The 20,242-nt window shown below is 35.1% G+C and overlaps 1 protein-coding gene across 6 annotated transcripts in view; it reads right to left on the bottom strand.

Moving 5' to 3' along the window:
• ckn (CRK like proto-oncogene, adaptor protein) overlaps positions 1 to 20,242 on the bottom strand; it is a 337,471-nt gene that overhangs the window by 146,427 nt on the left and 170,802 nt on the right. The window contains exon 1 of one of the 6 annotated variants that reach the window (XM_034974667.2): positions 17,779 to 18,044. The exons of 2 other annotated variants lie outside the window; for them this stretch is intronic. Coding sequence is in view for 2 of the 4 variants with exons in the window: in XM_034974668.2 (XP_034830559.1) it covers positions 17,779 to 17,812 (34 nt within the window). In the remaining 2 variants the exon portion in view is untranslated. Of the gene's footprint in view, positions 1 to 17,341; positions 17,680 to 17,778; positions 18,045 to 20,242 lie in introns of those variants that run through there. 3 more of the 6 variants (XM_034974666.2, XM_034974668.2, XM_069502538.1) reach the window with 3 other exon arrangements.

Raw genomic sequence — 20,242 nt, 5'->3', positions numbered from 1 at the left:
AGAGTGAGAAGGGTTTTGGCCATAGTAAACGCACATTACTCCGAAAAGTTAGAGGTGCGTGCCCGGTATCGAACCCCTGACCTCCGATCACGAGGTGGACGTCCTAATCACTAGACTATCACAGCTTTATATTTTTTGCACATACCTATTCCTAGCGTTTCGAATTAGAAACAATCTCACTTCACTGTTTTCGAGTAGTAGATAAACGCTTAGTAGAAATCATTTTAAGTCCCAATGGCATTTTTTTTTTCAAAATAAGTACTTGAGGAAAGGAATGGAACTGACAAACTATTGATTAAAAAAGCTCACTAAGCAAAATAAGCAAAAAAAAGAATGATTTTCAATCTAACACCGGATGTAAAAAAATACTTTCGCATTGATTATACCATTATAACTAAAACAAATATATGATTAATGCATGTAGCACACTAATTTAATATACCGCCGTGTACATAAAAAGCACCACACTTAAGAGTACACTTCTTACCCGCATCTCCATACAAACGTATTACGTCTATTATTCTATTCTTTGTCGTTCTAGATATATAACTAAGCCACGTATCGATTAATCTCTCCACTATCTACGTCCAAAAACAATATATTTAATTACTCATTTTGAAAGTTATGATCCTAGAAACATCTTTATTTTAGGCTAAATTTTAAGGCAACATCGTGCGTAAATAAACTAGGTATGTAAGAAACTACAAAATTGCAAAACTATTGGCTGTATGGCAAACTTTACTTATTAATACTTTCAAATGTCTTTAGTCTAAATATATTTTATTTTATTTTATTTTATATAAAAGGAAAAGGTGACTGACTGACTGATTGACTGACCGACTGACTGAGACTGACTGACTGATCTATCAACGCACAGCTCAAACTACTGAACGGATCGGGCTGAAATTTGGCAGGCAGATAGCTATTAGGTATGACGTAGGGATGCGCTAAGGAAAGGATTTTTGAAAATACAACCCCTAAGGGGGTGAAATAGGGGTTTGAAATTTATGTAGTCCACGCGGACGAAGTCGCGAGCATAAGCTAGTCTGTTAATAAATATTAATTGATTTAAAAAAAATAATATCACGTTATCTTTTTATTACATCATCCAATCATACGTTGATTTGCGTTGTTAAAACATTGTCCATCTCACTCTTGAGTAGGTAAGTTTCGCTTGTTTGTTAGTTGGTTGGAAAGCTCACGCTGAACTTGGAGCGACCATGGAGAGCACTCTTAATGTCCATTAATCTTAACCGGGCATCGGGCGTTCGATTAACCGATTGCGACGCGAACACCAATAACGCTAAACGCGAGCTATAATCAAGGCACGACAAAAACTAAGAATCGATTACAAACGCTAACGAGACAGGGGGATTGGCTGCAGCAATTCATCAGCAGAGAAATCTGTTAGCGTAGCCGTAAAGCTGGCGACTGACCTGTAACATTTTGAACGTAATGAAACCTATTGTAACGTAGATAACATGTAGGTACATACCACGATTAATTTGACGATTTTATTGGTCGATATTTTGACCCAATTGGGTCGTGATCTACAGTCCTGTAGTACTGCAGCAGTAAGTTTCAGCAGCAGTGAAGCAAGCCAAACCTCTAGCTGATACGTCAAAAGGTCTAAAATATAGTCGCTTTTTAATATATCTATCATAATTTTAAAAATAATATAATCAGTGTGTTGCTTTAAAGTGTGCCTTTTTGCATTCAAACATAGTGCACCATTTTTCATGACCACATGCAAAACAATTCGTGACCCCAGAGAAAGTATCTAGTTAATTAATTTATAACTATGTAGGTACTTCGATATTTCTAGACTTCAATAAAATCAACTCATAAATGAAGTTTCCTTCTAAAGTCTTCAAAATATGATTATTTCTTAGAAGGAATCAATAAAATAGATCTAGAACTAATAATGATAGGTAATTTACGTGCCGTGAAAACGAAACATGGAAACTGAATGAAAATGAGTGAAATAATTATTATGCTTTATTCTACACTAACAAACATAGATAATGTACCTATGTACAATAGGGATGATAACTACTAGTCAAATCAGTAACTTTTTATCACACGTCACTCGCTCGCCAAGTATGTGAGCTTGTATGAAGTACATAGATGTGACGTCATGAACATTTGACTTAATTTGACGTATTTTTTTAGTTGGATCGATAATTCAAAATGTTTAGTAAACTTAAAACTAACAGCGGAGGCGGATTTTATTCAAAATGTTTAGTACTTAAATTTCTAATAGCGGACGCGGATTTTACGAATTTTAATATCCTCCCTCTATTTAATGATTCCTCAGAAATAATTTATTTTTGACATAGGCATCATGCAATTGGCGTAAGTGGACAGAGCACTTCACTTATTATAAGAAATCCAGAGTATAAATCGTCGTCAGATAATATTGATTGTACTCGCTACATAAACTGTCGAAAATCGTGATCATTACGCTGACACTTTAACGAGGGGTTTTAAAATGCTCGTGTAAACAACGAGGAGAAAGCGATGAAAGGGAAAAGATTTGTGCAGGTCGATAGCAAGTCATGAGCCAAGGATGGGGACTGAGGTTATAGGTAAAGAGCTAATAGTGTTTTCAGTTCACCCATAATATCAGAAAACATAGAATAACAGAAAATTATAGTGTAAAATTCAGGCGGCGCAAGACCGTGGTGTGTAGAAGTCCCTACAAGAGACCTATGTCCAGCAGTGGACGTCTATCGGTTGATAATGATATTATTATCATTATATTATCATTGATATTATTATTTTTTAATTTTACACTATCATCATCATCATCATCATTATTGATGATGATGATGATGATAGTGTAAAATTAAAAAAAACAATAAGAAGTGACTAGAGAAGTTTTCTTCTGAAAGTAGGAAAAGATGTTTATGATTCAACATCGAAAGTGCCTGTGTTTACTATTTTACTAAAGAAAACTTAGAACACGCTTCAGAAAATAATGTAGATCGGCATTTAAAATGACATTTTGGCTTTGTAGAGCGTTGTCTCTGTCACTCATGAGTCATGACGTTTTGTCTGTCTCTGTTGAGACCGACAATGCTCTACAAATCCTCCTTCTAAAGGTCGATGTACATTATTTTATGCCGCGTAGGTACTGTAATAATATGTGACAAAATTAGGCATCATCTTAGCTTATATTCAATAAAATGTCATTGAGATAGACGCATAGAATAATATACTCAGAAATGAAAATATCCATTTTTGAATGGGTACTGCAAAGTGTTGTTATTAACCATTTCCCAGGAAAATTGAGTATACATAATGAAAAAAATTTAACCCTGATTGAAACATCATTATGAAGAAAAAACGTAACTAAAATTTTTAGTTTTTATGATAATAAATTATTGTAATAGACAATCCAAGAAATCTGATTCTGAATTATACTTATCTATTTAATTCACTTATATCATAAAAATCTAGAAATGTTAGCTAGATGTTTAAATCAGGGTAAAATTTATTTTCATTAGGTGACTTTTAAATTATTCAGTAGTCACCTGCCACCAGATCTTTAACTATTCATCACATCACAGGTGAAAGCAGGGTTCGCTGATAATCCTAAATCACCTCCGGCTATGAAGGGTGCGGGTCATTACAAGTTGATACTCCACAAAAGCCTTCAACGAAACCGTAAATCATTCCTCAATATTGTATGATGTCATCCTTCTATTCATACTAAAACTAGACTCAGGACTATTTCACTTTAAAAGGACTCAGTGTTTATGTCGTTGAGTTTCTAAGAACAATAGGGTCTTAGACTGTAGTAATAAAATGATGTGATTTTTGGTTAGTGGTAGTTCACTAGTTCCTCCATTCTCTAGTTTCGAAATAAATTCGAAATGAATGATGATATTTTCACGTTATCAAAACTTAAACATTACTTGTAGAAATCCTGTCTCTTTGTCCAGGTTAATTTTTGGAGGTAATGAATTTATTTTGACCGGTCTTTCATTACCTCCTCCTTCTACCTCTACCTTTTTGTGAAACTATAAGGAGGGTTTGCGAAGAGAGTCATGGAAAACATAAACTAAGTTTAACGGAAGTAGTACCATGTTGCAGGACTGAAGATATTAAACGATTCATATTTTTGTTTTTAATACAGAAGAGTAACACACTTCATTAAGTAAGTATGGGAAACCAGTACATGATCTAAATAAAAAGAAAACAATAGACGCCATCATAAAAAAGAAAATAATATAATTGAGTCATTACCTAACGAAGCGGATCGATTAATGAATGACTTCATAAGCCCTTCGGTGCGTGAACAATGCGTGTTTCAATGGTTTCTAACGATTCATTATACGAAACATTGATAGAGGAAACCCAAGATATGTCTAGCTCGAGTCATAAAATTGGTAGATCGATAGATCAGCGTGTTTATAAAATAAACAGAAATGTAGATGATGTCATAGGCCTGGTCTGGAATTCGGGTACTGTTTATCACCATAATGATCAATTCATCGCCTGCCCAATAGTCAGCACGTATCTCTTCTCAGAATGAGAACGGTTTAGGCCAAAGTTCACCTCACTGGCCATGTACGGATTGGCAGACTTCACACACCTTAGATACATTATGGAGAACTCTCAGGCTTGCAAGTATCAACGCTATGTGTATTTTCAGCTAAGTTAAGAGATGCATCACACATGCCCAAGATCAAACCTCCCGAATAGGAGCCGGACGTTTTAACTACTAAACTATCATGGCTCTAATTACGCAAATTCATGAAATATCACCGATGGCAATGACGGCAAGGCGAGGAGTTTCTATAATATTCTGTTAGGAACTGTAGCCAGTATAAACACACCAGAAGCGAAACTAAATATTAATCACAACGTGCAGAGGCTTATAGAGAGTTTTACCTTTTATAATAACCTCACTGTAATATTAACTTGATTAGGGCACAATAATTTATTGCAACCACTCAATCAAAATGGAGACCTAAGCACAAAAAAGCATTTATTTAATAGTCGTTAAGTCTCGAGTCGGACGAGACTAGGTTAAAAACCATCAACCACTTGCATTTATGCAATCGACTCAAGATGGATTTTTTGCAACAGATCACGTGACTTCCGATTCAAAACGCGGCAATTACAAGTGCGATAACACAAGAGTTTGTTTTTAAGATGTAGGAATTGATTTTTATATTTATTATTAGTAAACATTTATAATTAGAGATAGCAGTGATTCACACGTACCAAATTTGTGCCGAAGAGGAAGTAATAAATTTCAACTGCATTTTACAACCCGATATTAAAACGGCTAAGCGTAGACCAAAATTACAAATTGTATCACGTAGTTTTCTAATATGAAGGTGGAGTTTAATTCCACCTCAACTCGTTTAGGAGTCTCGTAAAAGCGGCCAATATTATTACAGTAATGAGATAAAGTGAGGTTTAGTGGCTGTAATTTATTCAGAACTAGGAACTGTCCGTAACTTTATTCGCTGGTGAGTTGGTCGATCCTTCAAGCACTCACACACACAGTTGTGATTTTCTCCATGGACAATCACACACATAGACACACACAGTCGTGATTTTTTGTATGGATAGGTAGGACCTGGAGACTACCTTCATCCTGGAAAACCAAATAGTTCCCTTTTAAAAACTTAAATCCACGCGAACATAGTGGCGCGAATCGGCTAGTTCAAAATATAACTATCCCAAAGATCCAATCTAATTTCAGCAAAAGTATTTTAAAAATCGGTTCAGTAGTTCCAACATATTATAAACATACAAGATCACAAACTTCTTCATAATATTGGTGTAGAATTGTAAATAAGGGACCGACTACGAGTAATTGCTATTCAACAAATAGTCGGTAATAAAAAAGTAGATCGACAGCTTAAGCAAACATATGATTAATTTCACATGCCGTAATAAATTTTAAGTGTTCGAAACTTGATGGCAGTACAATAAAGCAGAGGCAGCGACGATGACGGCCAATCCATCAAAGATCTTAGTAACTACTATAGAACAGTTAACCTGTCTCTCAATCCAATCAGCGTTTTTGCCTGATGTCAACGCCCGCTCAATAATTACTAGACTAGTAGAATCATGCTGTAGTCACTAATCATACACAATAGCTTCAAATGAAAATAATATCAATCCTCAACGCCAAGGTTGCAGAATCCGATCCCCGAGCGCGTTTTTTGGATGGATTGAATTGGTTTTAACATTCTTATTCTTATACTATTTAAACCTGTTTCTGGTAAAAACTAAGATAGCTCTGAATCATTACTTCAGCTATCCGAGCGCATACAAAAATCACACTCGGTCGCCAAATTTAGCTTCGAGGAAGAGTTGGGTAACCAGACTGTCCAGGTTAGGACTACCAACATAAATCATCTCCAGCTCAAGGGAAATCATTCTGATGTGCGACAACGTTTTTTTTAGGGTTTTTATCAACAGAGTGCAGCAGATGCCGCGAGAGAAATATGTGTCATTGGTGTCACTGATTATGCTGAAACTCTGGTCGAACATAAACGCCACTACGCGACTGGCACGGGAAAAGTATTAGACCGTCCATTGTTCCGTCAAGATAGTCTTAAATGTTTGGTATGGGAGACGGCGACTGCAAGAAGGAAAAAAAAATTCGTGATACGCAATTACGCCTAACGAGTCAAATACTGTTGAACATGTTAAAACTGTCTCTTTTGAATTCGGCCGGACGCGTTTTAACGGTACAACAATTCGGCTTTCTAATTCGATTCGTCGTGGGACTTTTCAAGTACAAGGTACACACTCGTTACGTTATCGGCATCTGATTATCGGGACAATAATAATTATAGTCATGACATGACGCTTCGGTTGTTTAAATAACCGCAAATCATCTCTGGCCGCTGTTCTTGGAAATGCAAATCAATAGGGCTTAGCAGTTAAATGCTGTTACGTGAACGGTGTTTAAGGTTAAACCCACACAAAACAAGATGCATGACGAAAAGTGCTCGGCATCACAAATGCGCGCATACGCGTGTTTGACTTATACAGAGCTCGAAAAACAACTTGAACATTGACGCAATTGGATGGTGAATGGCGGGTGTATGCGACTGGCTGATCAGTCGGCGCTCGTAAACGCCATTGATAAGTCGACCTTTGTTTCCTGGGTTCGCCAACTTTCTCCCACTATGCCGCTCAGTGCTCAAGTTTTTTGCCGGGTACTATGCAAGGAACTGTTTGATGCACATTAGTCTGCGTAGCACGACGGCAGTAACAAAGCCGAAAATCCATTCATACAGTTCTCAATTGCTTATCAAGATAGGGTTGAGCGTGATGACAATCATGCTTGGTGGAAAGCAATGATGAGGAGCGTTGAGTTGGAGCACGCTGCCTTTTTACATGACTGCCCAAAAAAGCAGAGTAATGATTTCAGGGTTTATGTATGTGAGCTTCTTTATTCTACACTTGATGCTAGATTTAGGTAAGACCTGCATTAAAGGTGATATATCAGTGTGATAGAATTATTATTAAATTAGTTCTAAAAATTGCAATCCGTTGTTTAAACACAGAGAAGTATTTTCATATGAAGAAACCTCAATAAACGTCTCTCTTTTATTATACCGATTAAATTATTGATGGACCGAACAATCATAGCAATACCTTAAACGACCTCTTTATCGTCTTTAAATAATTGATATTCACAATATATTGCACACCAAACTTGCGGACAGAAGAATTACACTCTTCACCAAATACAGTATACGAATTACGGTGTAGCCACTTAGATACATCGACTGTGTTTCGACCACGAAATTCAGCTATTTTATACTTAATATCTGCCCCGGCTTCGCTCGGGTGGAATTTAAAAATCGAGGTGGGGGTTGAATTTAATAAAAACCTAAAACACATATTTCTTCATTTGTGACCGAAAACCCAAAAACCAATTTTCATGCAAAAAACTTGAAAAATGACGGACTTCCATACAAACTTTCATCCCATATTTAACCCCCTTGGAAGTAGAATTTTCAAAAATCGTGAAATATGTATTTTTTATTTCTAATCGAAAGCTTAATTATCAATTTTCATCGATGTTACTTCAAAAATGACGGACTTTCATACAAACTTCCATACCCCATTTAACCCACTTAGAGATGGAATTTCGAAAAATCCGTTCTCAGTGGATACCTACACTTTATAAAAAACACACCCTCCAAATTTCATGTCTCTAGGACAAACGGTTAGGCTGTGCGTTGATATATATTATGTCAATCAGTCAGTCAGGACTTTGAATTTTATATATTTAGATATTTTAAAAAGGTAAAGTTTGTTTGTAGGAAGTAATCTCTGGAATATTACTAAACTGATTCTGAAAATTTTTTCACCAGTAGACAGCTACATTATTCCTGAGTGACATAAGCTAAGTATATTTTATTTTTTTTAAAAATGAGATCCCTTCGAAAATTGTAATAAGCTACCCGTGCGAAGCCGGGATGGGTTGCTAGTGTTATATATTTTATCTCACAGAAGCATAGACTAAATAAAAATAGACAGTATCAGAAACGGACGGAGTCGTAAAATCTGCCAAAGTATTGTTAGTTAAATTTTGTTCGAAATTATCCTCTCCTTTCTTTAGGACGTGGCATTTTGTTGATGCCTTCGTGAATTTCAATACTAATGGGTCAACAGACGAGAGAGTTCAAAACAGAGAGTAGGTTATTGAAACGAACAACCTAGTATAAAATTAACAGGTCGCCGATCCGTCAAATTACAAGCTATGAACACAAAGCCATAAAAAAACACATGTTAGCGCAGACTGCTATCAAACAAAACAAAAGCAAAGAGAGATGTACCTACAATTAAACAGTCAGAGCCGTGCACAAAGAAAACGAGTATGACAGCTAATTGTAGAGTCTTATATGGCGGCGAGATTACTCCAAGTGTCAGTTGGACCCAGATATGGAGCCGAACGAAAATGGGAACCTTGACTAATTATTCACGCTGGATGATATAGGACGGGGGGGGGCAGGTTTAAGAAAAAATATACTGTGGGTTTCGATCCTTCTGAGAACCCTTTTCCTTCTAAGAGGAGGATCCGTTCTCAGTAGGTGGGTCGGCGATGACTTGAAATGATAATGATGATGATGATGACTCGTCGCTAAGTAACTAGATACTAGAGATTTATCTATAGGCTTTTTCCATAGAGACTGCCCAAGCAAGAATTCGTTATACCGAAGACCCAAACTAAGAAAGAATTTTCAAATATTCGACCCTGATCAAGGTTAAGCGGTCAGTTAGTGTTTTACTGTTAATGTTGATAAGTGAGAGTATCAGAATGTAGTGTGATCCAAAGCCATGTTACCACATCAAAAAAATATATGTCGTCCTCTTGATTTCCTTGTTGCAACATAAGATTTCTCGATAAAATTCTACAAAAGGGTTGACAGCTCTTGAAGTAATCCGCAAAATTTTAGACACCATGAAACTTGTTAAAAACTTTTACTCGTTTAAGTTCGCCTTCACATATTTGGTAACAGATAAGCAACTGCATTCACGTAAAGTTAATGTGACTTTTGAAAAAGTCAACTGTGAAGATTTTAGCGATTACAGAAGATTATTTCTCAGTACCGAATAAATACAATTTGCTTTTATAATTGCGCTTAAATTTATGTAAATGTTTATCGTCCATAATTTCATTGAGTAGAGTACTTCCATAATTTAAATTATGCTAATTGAAGGGATAACATGCATGTTCACTTTTGTTTTATCAGCACTCGTGTGATACGCGATCGCATGGAATAACAACGTACATACAAAAAACTTTTCGATTAGTGAAGTCTTTATAAACTTGGATGTAAATAATAATCTGTACCAACTCTATTAACAATTTTATTTTACAAAGTAAAATGTAAGCACTTGTTTCCATTCTTCTAAATAATATAAAAGGAAATGCTGACTGTTTATTAACTGACTGATCTATCAACGCACACATCAAACTACTAGACGATGACTACCTATTATGACGTAGACATCTGCTACGACAGGAATTTCGCAAATTCAACCCGTAAAAGGGTAAAATAGGGTTTTGAAGTTTGTGTAGTCAACGCTGACGAAGTCAAGGGCATAAACTAGTATTACATAAGTGCAAAGAAAAGAGAAGTAAACTGAAGTAACTATGAAACTTAATAACTTTAGAACACAGATTTTGTACGTGTATAAAAGATTGCTCTCAGTAAATCAGTTTAGAACAGCATTGTTTCGAAGTATTACAAGCTTTCTGAAGTGTCAGAGTCGTTCCCTTCGTAATTTGGCGAGATGCCAGCAGGAGACACCTGCGGCCCGCGTTGTTCTCATTTCTTAGGGGATGAATAAATGTACCCTGTTTTAAATGCTATTAAAATAAACAACTTTTATTGCAAAGTAATATTTTGTATTCGTAGCGAGTAAATTTTTCACTATCACAGTTTTTAGGGTTTTGTACCCGAAAAGTAACTAGACCCTATTATTAAGCTTCCGCTGTCTGACTGTCCGTACCATCCGTCCGTCCATCCGTCTGTCGGTCTGTCTGTCTGGTTGTTTGTCTATCTATCAGAAGGCTGTATCCCATGAACCGTACCTAATAGGTAGAGAGTTGAAATTTTCATAGATTCTAGATCTATTACTGCTATAACAAAAAATAAATATTTCAAAATGGCCGCCAGTTAATTAAAAAAATTACATAATCTTGAACGATGGTACAGTTTTTTTTGAGAAATCAGTTACGAAAATAATTAAACATACCGAGAGTTTGAACTTCTTTGAGACAAGTTAAGAAGCAAAAAATAATTATAACTAAACGGAAGAAATATGTCAAGTCGTATCAGAAAAATGGTGATAAACACCTTTATCAAAACAAAGATAAATTCTGAATCCAATCAAGTATACTTTACAGTTACTCCAAAGGAAGTTTGTGAGCGAAACTAAGGGTAAAACGTAACCATTGAATGGGTAAGGGAGGAAATTAAATAATGGAACATCTGCTATGACGGTTCTATTCCCAAACACAAATTAACTATGAACGAATGGCGTCACAAAAACCTTGAGGCAAAATGTGAGAGAGTTCGGAAATTTCAAAAAAATCTTACACATCCTGGGCGTCGGATATTAAACGCATATATCACAGGTACGATCACAACTGTTTCCATTATCACGCACGATACTCTACGTCTTACTATCACTTGTGAAATAGCGATGGGCATGATTGCTACTTTTTAGTACTACATAGTTTTCATTTGGTGAAATTATTTTTCTTCAGCGATTTCTCGGTCGATATTCTGCGCAGTGATTTTTCAACTTTCGCAGAAAATGATTATTCGCACTTAAGATTGTAAATGTTTGCAAATTTTTTGTCTTATTAATTAAATTAGATGTTTTTCTCTTTCTAACACGTGGCGATGCAAGTTTTCTCGCTCGCGCGCCCTTTAGCTCTATGACTGTGAGCGCTCCAAATCCAAACAATAAAATGGGATCAAATGTAATTTTTTTAAACTTCGTGAGTTTTTGTTTCGTGAATATTCACAGGCTACTTTCAGTAAGATAGCAAGTGTTATACATGAAAAGGTTCTACACGTGATTTTTACATGCTATCTATAAAAATGATAAATGTCTAATGTGAAGTATTAATTAACCCGTACCATTTATCAAGGGTATTGGGTTTAGTAATCACTGCGGTATTCAAAATTGAAAATCAAAAATTTATTTAGGAAGAATGGATTGATTAACGATGTAATGTCACCCCTCGTCAAGCCACAATACACGAGTCATGCGATATAACAGCAATATTGTATAGCTTTGGCGTGAACCAAATTACCTTCCGCGACGTAATTAACCGTTATTGCATAATAACTACACCCAACCTATGGCGTAATTGAACATTAAGATAAACATAAGCCATATCTGGAATTGCGGCTCTCTGATAAAAATGAACCTGCAGAATAGGGTATTTGACAGGTTTTTAAAAACTGTTCTATAAATTAATCACTGATGTCTAAAGAGCTGAACATTAAGATACACATAAGCTATGTCTGAAATTGTGGCTCTCTGATAAAAAACAACCTGCAGAATAGGGTATTTGACAGGTTTTTAAAAACTGTTCAACGTTAATCACTGATGTCTAAAGATCTAGCGTGCACCATGGTACGGTGAGTTGCGGTGCGTTTTAAAATCCGTAAATTTGAGTTTAAATATATCAAAATCTGGTGCGGAATTAATACCGCAGTGCGCGTGCTTCTAGTTGACAGATTTTGCGGAAAAAACGTACGGAAATTTACCATGGTGCGCGCTAGTTCTTAGGACTCTATAGAAAATGTATATTTTACATTCCATTACATTTTATAGTGCAAGAAAAAACGAAAACGAAAAATATTAATTAAATATCTCGTGAAAATGCTTTCCTGACATTATGGCTCCTCTTATATCATTGTGACGTCACCTGCTTGTATTTACGTACGAAATTCACACTCTACACGCAACTGTTTACGAGTAGTTTACGTCATCAACCATTCGGCCAATCACACGTGACTAAAATAGACAAAAAATAATTTTCTTTGTCGATTTTCTCTTAAAATATCTCCTATTTTTTAACTGACTAAATAGTTGGTTTCCAAAATTCATAATATATTCAATACGGATACCATTAATAGATCCTATATTATACATGCTGTCAAATACCCTATTAATAGTTATTGCATAATAACTACACCCAAGCTATGGCGTAATTGAACATTAAGATAAACATAAGCCATGTTTGGAATTGCGGCTGTGGTGATAAAAATCAACCTGCAGAATTACGGCTGCATATAAATATAGTTGTTAACAATGATATGAATAAGTAATTAAGAGGGCAAGATTTTTTATCACTAGTCTAAGTTATGGTTAGATAAAAGAAACATTAATTAAAACAAAATGAGATAGAGGGAACTATTCTTAATCTTGTTGAAAACAAACCATTAAAACTTGGATAGGTACCTATTTCACCATTAACTTTTAGGGTTCCGTACCAAAATAGTAAAATAAGGAACCCTTATCTTTGTAATTTGGAATAGTTATAAATAATGATTGCCCAACTTTATTGCGAATGGAGAAATTTAAAAAAGGTTAAAGTGGGTTATTACAATAAAATGTTGTATCACATAAAAAGGCTCCAGTTGTATATACTAAAATAATTTTTATTTAAGTATTTTTAAGCCACATAGTTTATGATGAAAAAAACCTCCTTTAAACAAAACAGAAATACAAACTTAGTCACCAGTCCTAATTAACCAAATACACATTTATAATTTTTACCTACTTATATTTATTTTCAAGGTACCCTCAATATGTAAGACTGACTCGCACTTAGCCATCTTTTACCTTGACTTTGTTTGAACTTTGAACTGCACGTAAAATTTTGAAACCATGAAAATTGTGATAATTTTTATCTGAGCTATAAATATTTTGTTTTATTCAAAATGGATAACGTTTTGTTATTGCAAGAATGACTTACTATAAACAAATAACAGTTCCGATTCAGTATAACGGGCACGTTCTCTCTAACTAACATATTGAAGCGCAGGATATGGTAATGGTCCTAGAGAAATGGGAGGCGGATCGTTCGACTATTTTAGTACAAGCGTAAGGGCGATTTATTTTCAGCCCTATTTCCTTCCGACGGGGGGACGTTACGTCTAAACAGAGGATTAATTATGTTGGGATATATGTAACTTTACGATTTTGCTAGGTATATGAAATAAGAAATTGCTATGTGATATGTGTAAGAAAAAGCAGTTATAGCCTAGATGGGTTCCCTAGGAGACCCAGGATAGGTTCCAAACTAGTCGGGCTTACGTCAACTAAACACGTGACCAGAGCCGTTCTTCTATGTTTATAATGGAAATCACTTGAGTAGGTACTATAGTTTAAACGCTAATTTAATATCTAGAAGAAGCCTATCCATCCTAGTCACGAAGAACCCCTTCTCATTCTAAGAATAGACCCATGCTCAGTTGTGAGCAGGCAATGGGTTCATGATGATTATGACGATAAGACTAGTTACTAGACTAAGAATTTATTGTCACGGCTGAAGTAAAAAGTAGATAGTTTAAGTTCTAAGCACAGTCACAGTTCACTCTGCCACAGTTACCTATAGTTATAGTAGTAGGTACACATCCTAAAGAAAAAGTGTATCAAGGCAAAGTAAATTACAGTGACAATATACCTTACAACAAAAAATAAAACAAACGAGAAGCAAAACAACGACGCGATGATATTAACGTTAATTGTGATAATGATTTAAACAATGCCCACCATTCGAGTTTCGTCATCGGCATAAAAATAATTATGATACCAAGGTCTCCTAGAAAGGAACTAATTTATCAGCGTTACAATCACACGATAAGCGTTAAACTCAGTGATATTGGTGATGTAATTATAAAACTCAATTGTTCTTAAAAACAAAAATTGTGAAGAGGAAAAATAATCGTAGCCAAAATCTCAATTAATTTGAGAAGGAAATAAGATGTTAGGGCTACAACGAGATTAATTATTGTGTAAGACGCGGGTGGTATCCCGCATTTCCTGCAAGGGTCTTGAACGCAAAGAATTGATTTAATAAATTAATTACGAGCTCTCTACCAATTAACATATTATGCTACTATTCTATCGCTTGACAGTGCTGTTGTAATAAATTACGACAAGTAATGTGACATAAATAGACGACAGAAAATAAGATGTCCATTTTTGTTATTCAAAGATAAATGTTTACTGAACAATTTGGTATTGATGCTTAATTCAATAATAAACTTGAGATTATTAGCATGCTTATATCAAGTTCGTCACGACTTTTAGCACTTTTAGAAGCGCGCCAAATGTTCGTAAGTTTACAAGAAGTTTAAGATTCTTAAAATTGTTCTTTTAGGGATTTTCCCTTTACCTACATGTTAATATTTTTCATGTTTCTTTTTAGTTATTTTATAACATTTTATGTGACACATCTAGCTAAGATTTTTTTTTCATTTTAAACGACTTTCCTTTGTTTCAACTACGAGCAATAAACTAAACCTATTGCTAGAATTGAATGAGATACAATTGCAGATAAAGTTGATTTTTGCTTATTTTATTTCATTGAGTGTTTTATCACTAAACCAAGATTTGTATTTTGCTCCCAATTAATCATTCTTTTCAAAATAAAACTCATTTTTTGAACTGGTCAAATCTGGCAGAAGTTCTTCAATTTGTGCTACTTTATTAAGCATCAGCTGTTCATTGTTGAGGGTAACTTTGGGAGGAATATTTTATATCTGTCAGTTATAAATCCAAGCAGCTGCCCGGCAGGTGGTGGGAGCGTGCCCGTGTTTGTGATTGGGTTATTTTTTACTGAATCCAGCGCGTAATGATGGGGTGGTGAGTTATAAGCTTATTTTTGAAATTATAAATAATCATGCAACGTCAGTTATTATTATGTTAATGGAACTTTTAGTTTAGATTTTGTACGAGATCTTTAACGTATTTTAAGCGCATTGTTTGTTATTTTAATTAATTTGTAGTATCTATTAACTATGTAAGTACATACAGAGCCGATTGTAATAATGATTTTTTTATTGTATGAGATGATTTAGCTAAATAACGCAACCTTCACGTGTCTAAAGTCCAGAAAAATAAACATTTTACTGTTGAAATTTATCTACGTATGTTAAATATAACAACAAAACTTAATACCTATTTAAAAATCAGATAAAAGTAAGCGTTAAAAGGTTAATTTGTAATCGCTTAGACTTTAATCCTATGTTCAATAACGATGTTACAAATTAAATCAAAACAACAATTTAAAACAATTTGCATCAAAGCCACTGATTCTTCACTGAATTTAACTTAATTTGGTAGACAAATACAAAACCACTTTAGTATTCATAACTAAACATCTGAATAATTATTCAAACGGTGTTTAACATTTCGCAGGTCTATTTCCTTGGTTTGTTTGAGTTTTGTTCAAGCTCGCAAATACAACGTGCTTACATGGAGTTGCCGCCAATACAATTCTGAAATAAACGTATTGTATTACAACGTTTGTACTTAGAACTTGGGTAAAGTAGTTACTGTGTTTACTAACGTTAACGTCGTTTTGCTTTTGTTACCACCTTAGTTATCTATACTACTCGTATGTTCTTATGCGATTGTTTTGAACTTAACCTATAAAAGTAAACCTACCAAGTTAATGGTTTCTAAGTAAGTTCTACAATTTTCAGAGCTTATTGTATTGGTCGCTATTCGAATAAGGTTGGAAACTTTATGAAATCACGTACAGTCAATATTTATCACAGAGAGAATGGAATTAATGTCAAGTATCCCACAGTTGTCAATACTTAACCGTGGCAAGCGCAGGTTGCCATAAATGGCGACAAGCGCGCGATAGTAATCGAAGGAAAAACTCGGTCCTTCTAGCCGGACTTGACCTGATTTGAACTTAGACAATAAATCTTGCAGGTATAGTTTTTTAGTTGTTGACATTGATTAATGCACACTACAACGTAAAAGACTTAAAAAGTCTATCGAATCAATTAAAAAAATTTAACGACATAATAATGAAGCTTAAATCTCAGCTTCACGCGAAGTTAGCACGATGCCGAGATAAACTACAAAGGGTCGCATCGCATCGCATTTTAAACCAAAGATGTGCGAGCGCATCTGCCATCCCACGTGCTGCCTCCACCCGTGCAGGTTTCTCTTCAAAACTTTTTTTTTCTTAGTTGCCCGACGAGCACATTTATCATTCCCAACAGATGCGTTTGTAATAACAGGGTTACGTAAGGTAATTCACTCTTTAATTAAATTTCCGCTTCCCCTTCAAATTACATTTCAGGAATCACGTTTGTTTTATTAAGATTTATTTTATCATCTTAAATTAGATCTGAAGACAGGATTGCATTTAAACTTTTTGTTGGTCTCAAACAAGCTCGTTTGGCCTGAATTTGATCCAAAACATGTGCTGGTACGAAGTGTTCTGTTTTTTGTCAGTCGACATCTGAGGTCTGCTATGCGACATGTGCAAAATATGTAGCTAACAGGATGAAGTATTTAGTACGGATTCCTGCTAGTTTTTTGTTGATGTTGTCTAAGATATCTACGAATTATTTTTCTCAAGCATACTTTACAAACTTTATACATTTTAATGAAGCATTCTCATTAATGATTAGTAGATACCTACAGTTTCTAAAAGCTAACATTTTCTATCTAAAAGCCTCGTGTTAGTTTTGCTATCCTTAAATGTTATTCCAAAAGGATCAGCTACGGATCGAGCCGCAGGCATGCTTGCAGCTTTTGTTGTGTAACCTTTATGGCGGTGATTAAATCTCACCATTATTATTAACTGGCTCCATTCAGACACCCACTGTCGTTCTCTAGGCGGTTCGGAAACTATGCCGTCCACCCACAGCGGCTGGTCCCGTAGGCGCAACAGGGTCACACACACAGCCTCTACTTATATATCTATATCTGCTTTCAAATGCACGACGTTCAATTGTTCACGCTTGTTTAAATTTAAACCCAGAGAGTCAATGTTGAGCGATATGCAAGGTCTGCTATTGTTTTGGCCATTTCGGTGGTCCGGATGGAACGAAGATGCGTTCATTTAAATAATCTGTTTGGTGTTTACCATGAGACAAGATCTTCGTTCATTCATATCGTAGGTAAATAACTTATCGTGCGTCGTGCAAGCCAAGAAGATCAGATCATCCAGATTATACATAAAATTTAACTGATAAAAATACATGCAAATATCAGATAAAACTTTACCATTAATTTTCATGTTACTATTCAAAAGGACCATCGGCTCGTGTTATTGGAACCGTATGGGTAAATATTGAGGTGAACACTAAAAAATCCACATCCGATGTCATTGAGCGTCACACACACTGCAAATAATCCGATCCACACTTATCTAGGATTGCACAAAGTTCGATCCGAACACGCTACAGAGTAACAAGTAACGAACAAGCGCGTACAACTCAAGCGACAGACTGAACCGATCGGCCGACTCTAGCGAGCTGACCGGCGTCGTTGCCGAGTGACGTGCTGCCGAGGAGCTCCCCTCTCCGTCCCTTTTTGCGCCTGCACCCAACAAATCGGGCGACAAATCTATGGAATTGCCGTATTGTCGTGACTTGGCGATAGATTCCACCTTTGTATACAATTTCTTCTCGTTTTTATGCAGGGATAATATTTATGATCGTGATTTGATGGCGCATCAACACGCTTAGGCGCTGGCCTAAGTGATCGCTACGATAATGCTATAGGTAGGTGGTAGGTACATAGCAAGATTGTAAAATTATTTATGCTACGGAGCGAAACCGTTATCTTTCATGTGGCACTCCACGGCGCATTGGTGAGTGCATCGATAACGATGTGACAAGCATTCTATAAAAAGAAGCCATAAAAATGGACACTACATAATATATTTCTAAAGGTAAAGTGAAATATAACTAAAGTAAGACCCATTTCAAGAGGAATACAAAATAGTTTTGAGACAGAAGAAACTAAATTGGGAATATTTACCACAGGTAGGTGGATTTAACCTGCTATCAATTAAAAATAATTGGGTCTAATGATTTGGATGAAAATTCGAAAACAATTTTTTTATATGATTAATAAATTTAGACGAATTTTATACTTAATGAAAATATTGAAACAAACCTATTTCATCAAAAGTTGAAAGAAGCCGTAAAGCACATGTATTACTTTCAAAATGATGAAGACCGTTCCATTGAATTTAAACTTATAAGATTAGGTGAAACAGGTTAGAAGGATACCCTTTATAAAATTAAAGCAACATGACAAACTAGTTGGGATACTCATCTATCAAGTTAGTCCTGTTGCTTTACTTTATTTATTTTTTGTGTGGGCTCCAACTCCCAAGAAGGCCGGACCACGGCCGCAAGGTCACTCATTCAGTCGACGAAATCTTAAGTACTAATAATATTAAAAACACAAGAGGTAAAATTCTGTGTAGGTTTGAGATAACCTTTGAGTTTTATGTGGGAGTCATGAATTACGAATCTGTTATACAATCTCTCCTACTTACCGCAGGCTAAATTGCCTGATGAAGAACTTTAACATAATAATGCTTCTTTCGTAATTTAATTATCTTAAAATGCAGTACCTAAATATTTCAATTTTTTTTTGTTAATTCAATTTTTCTCGCTTTATATTTAATCTGTATTTTAACACTAGCAGCTAATGCTAATTTTTTTCTGTATATTTTAACTAGAGAACTTATTGAAGGCTTCAAATACTATACAAATCTAACGGATGCTAATCTTACGATGAATATAAAGAGATTGCTATAACTGCGAAAGGCGATAATGAGCATTTAAAGTCCGCAATCCAAGCTATCATTGCACTAATTAGCTTAGAGCTGAAATTCAAAGCTTTCTTATTTGGAGATGGTATTTTGAAAGCATGCAATTTATTCAATTGTAAATCTTTGCTTAAAGTAAAACCATTGTGTCTACTTTTTTACTACTTGCCTGATAATAATTTATTCTGAGCTGATTTGACAAGATTTTTATTACCTGAACAATTAGTTTGGAAAAACTGATTTAGAAGTTGCATTTTATAGTAATTGTCTTCACTGTAAAGTTTTTAGATTTTAGTAATTATTGTCCACAGGTTAGCGCACTTTAAAGGTCGAAGGAAAGTTGACAACCAAATCCGGACCTCAAAAGTTCGATTACCCACCCATCCATTTACAAACTCGGGTCGATGTTTTAAATATAGCAATATGACTTTTGGTCATTTAATTTGTTTTAAATGTACACATAAAGGATAAAGCTTTTTGATTTTTCTTTTATGCTCTGCTACTATGCATTGTATTTGAACTCTTACTGTTTCTACATCAACAACGACATTTTCTACTAGTGTACTATATGTTATTTTGGAGCCATTATAAACAACATGCTTAAGTATTTTATCAGGCTCTTCACAGTCGAGTGCATTTAAGGCACCTACGCGTACATGGCACATGTCACTATTTTATCTTTGAATACCTACATAGGTGCTTCCGAAAACATCTGTCAGTGTAGAATTTAAATAGTTTGTTTTGTTGATGTACTCATTCATACATGCGTATGTATTTAAAAAATCATAATATAATATCTCTACGACGAGCTAGTATATACCAAAATAATTGCCAATAGAGTAATGAGTAGATAGTTGTAGTAAATTTTAATAGTAATTCGTTTACTTTTGTATCATTTTTTAG

This window comes from Maniola hyperantus, chromosome 13 (genome assembly GCF_902806685.2).
Source record: "Maniola hyperantus chromosome 13, iAphHyp1.2, whole genome shotgun sequence".
NCBI lineage: Eukaryota > Metazoa > Arthropoda > Insecta > Lepidoptera > Nymphalidae > Maniola > Maniola hyperantus.
Note: the sequence above shows the minus strand (reverse complement) of the source record. Positions and strands in the feature narration are given on the sequence as shown.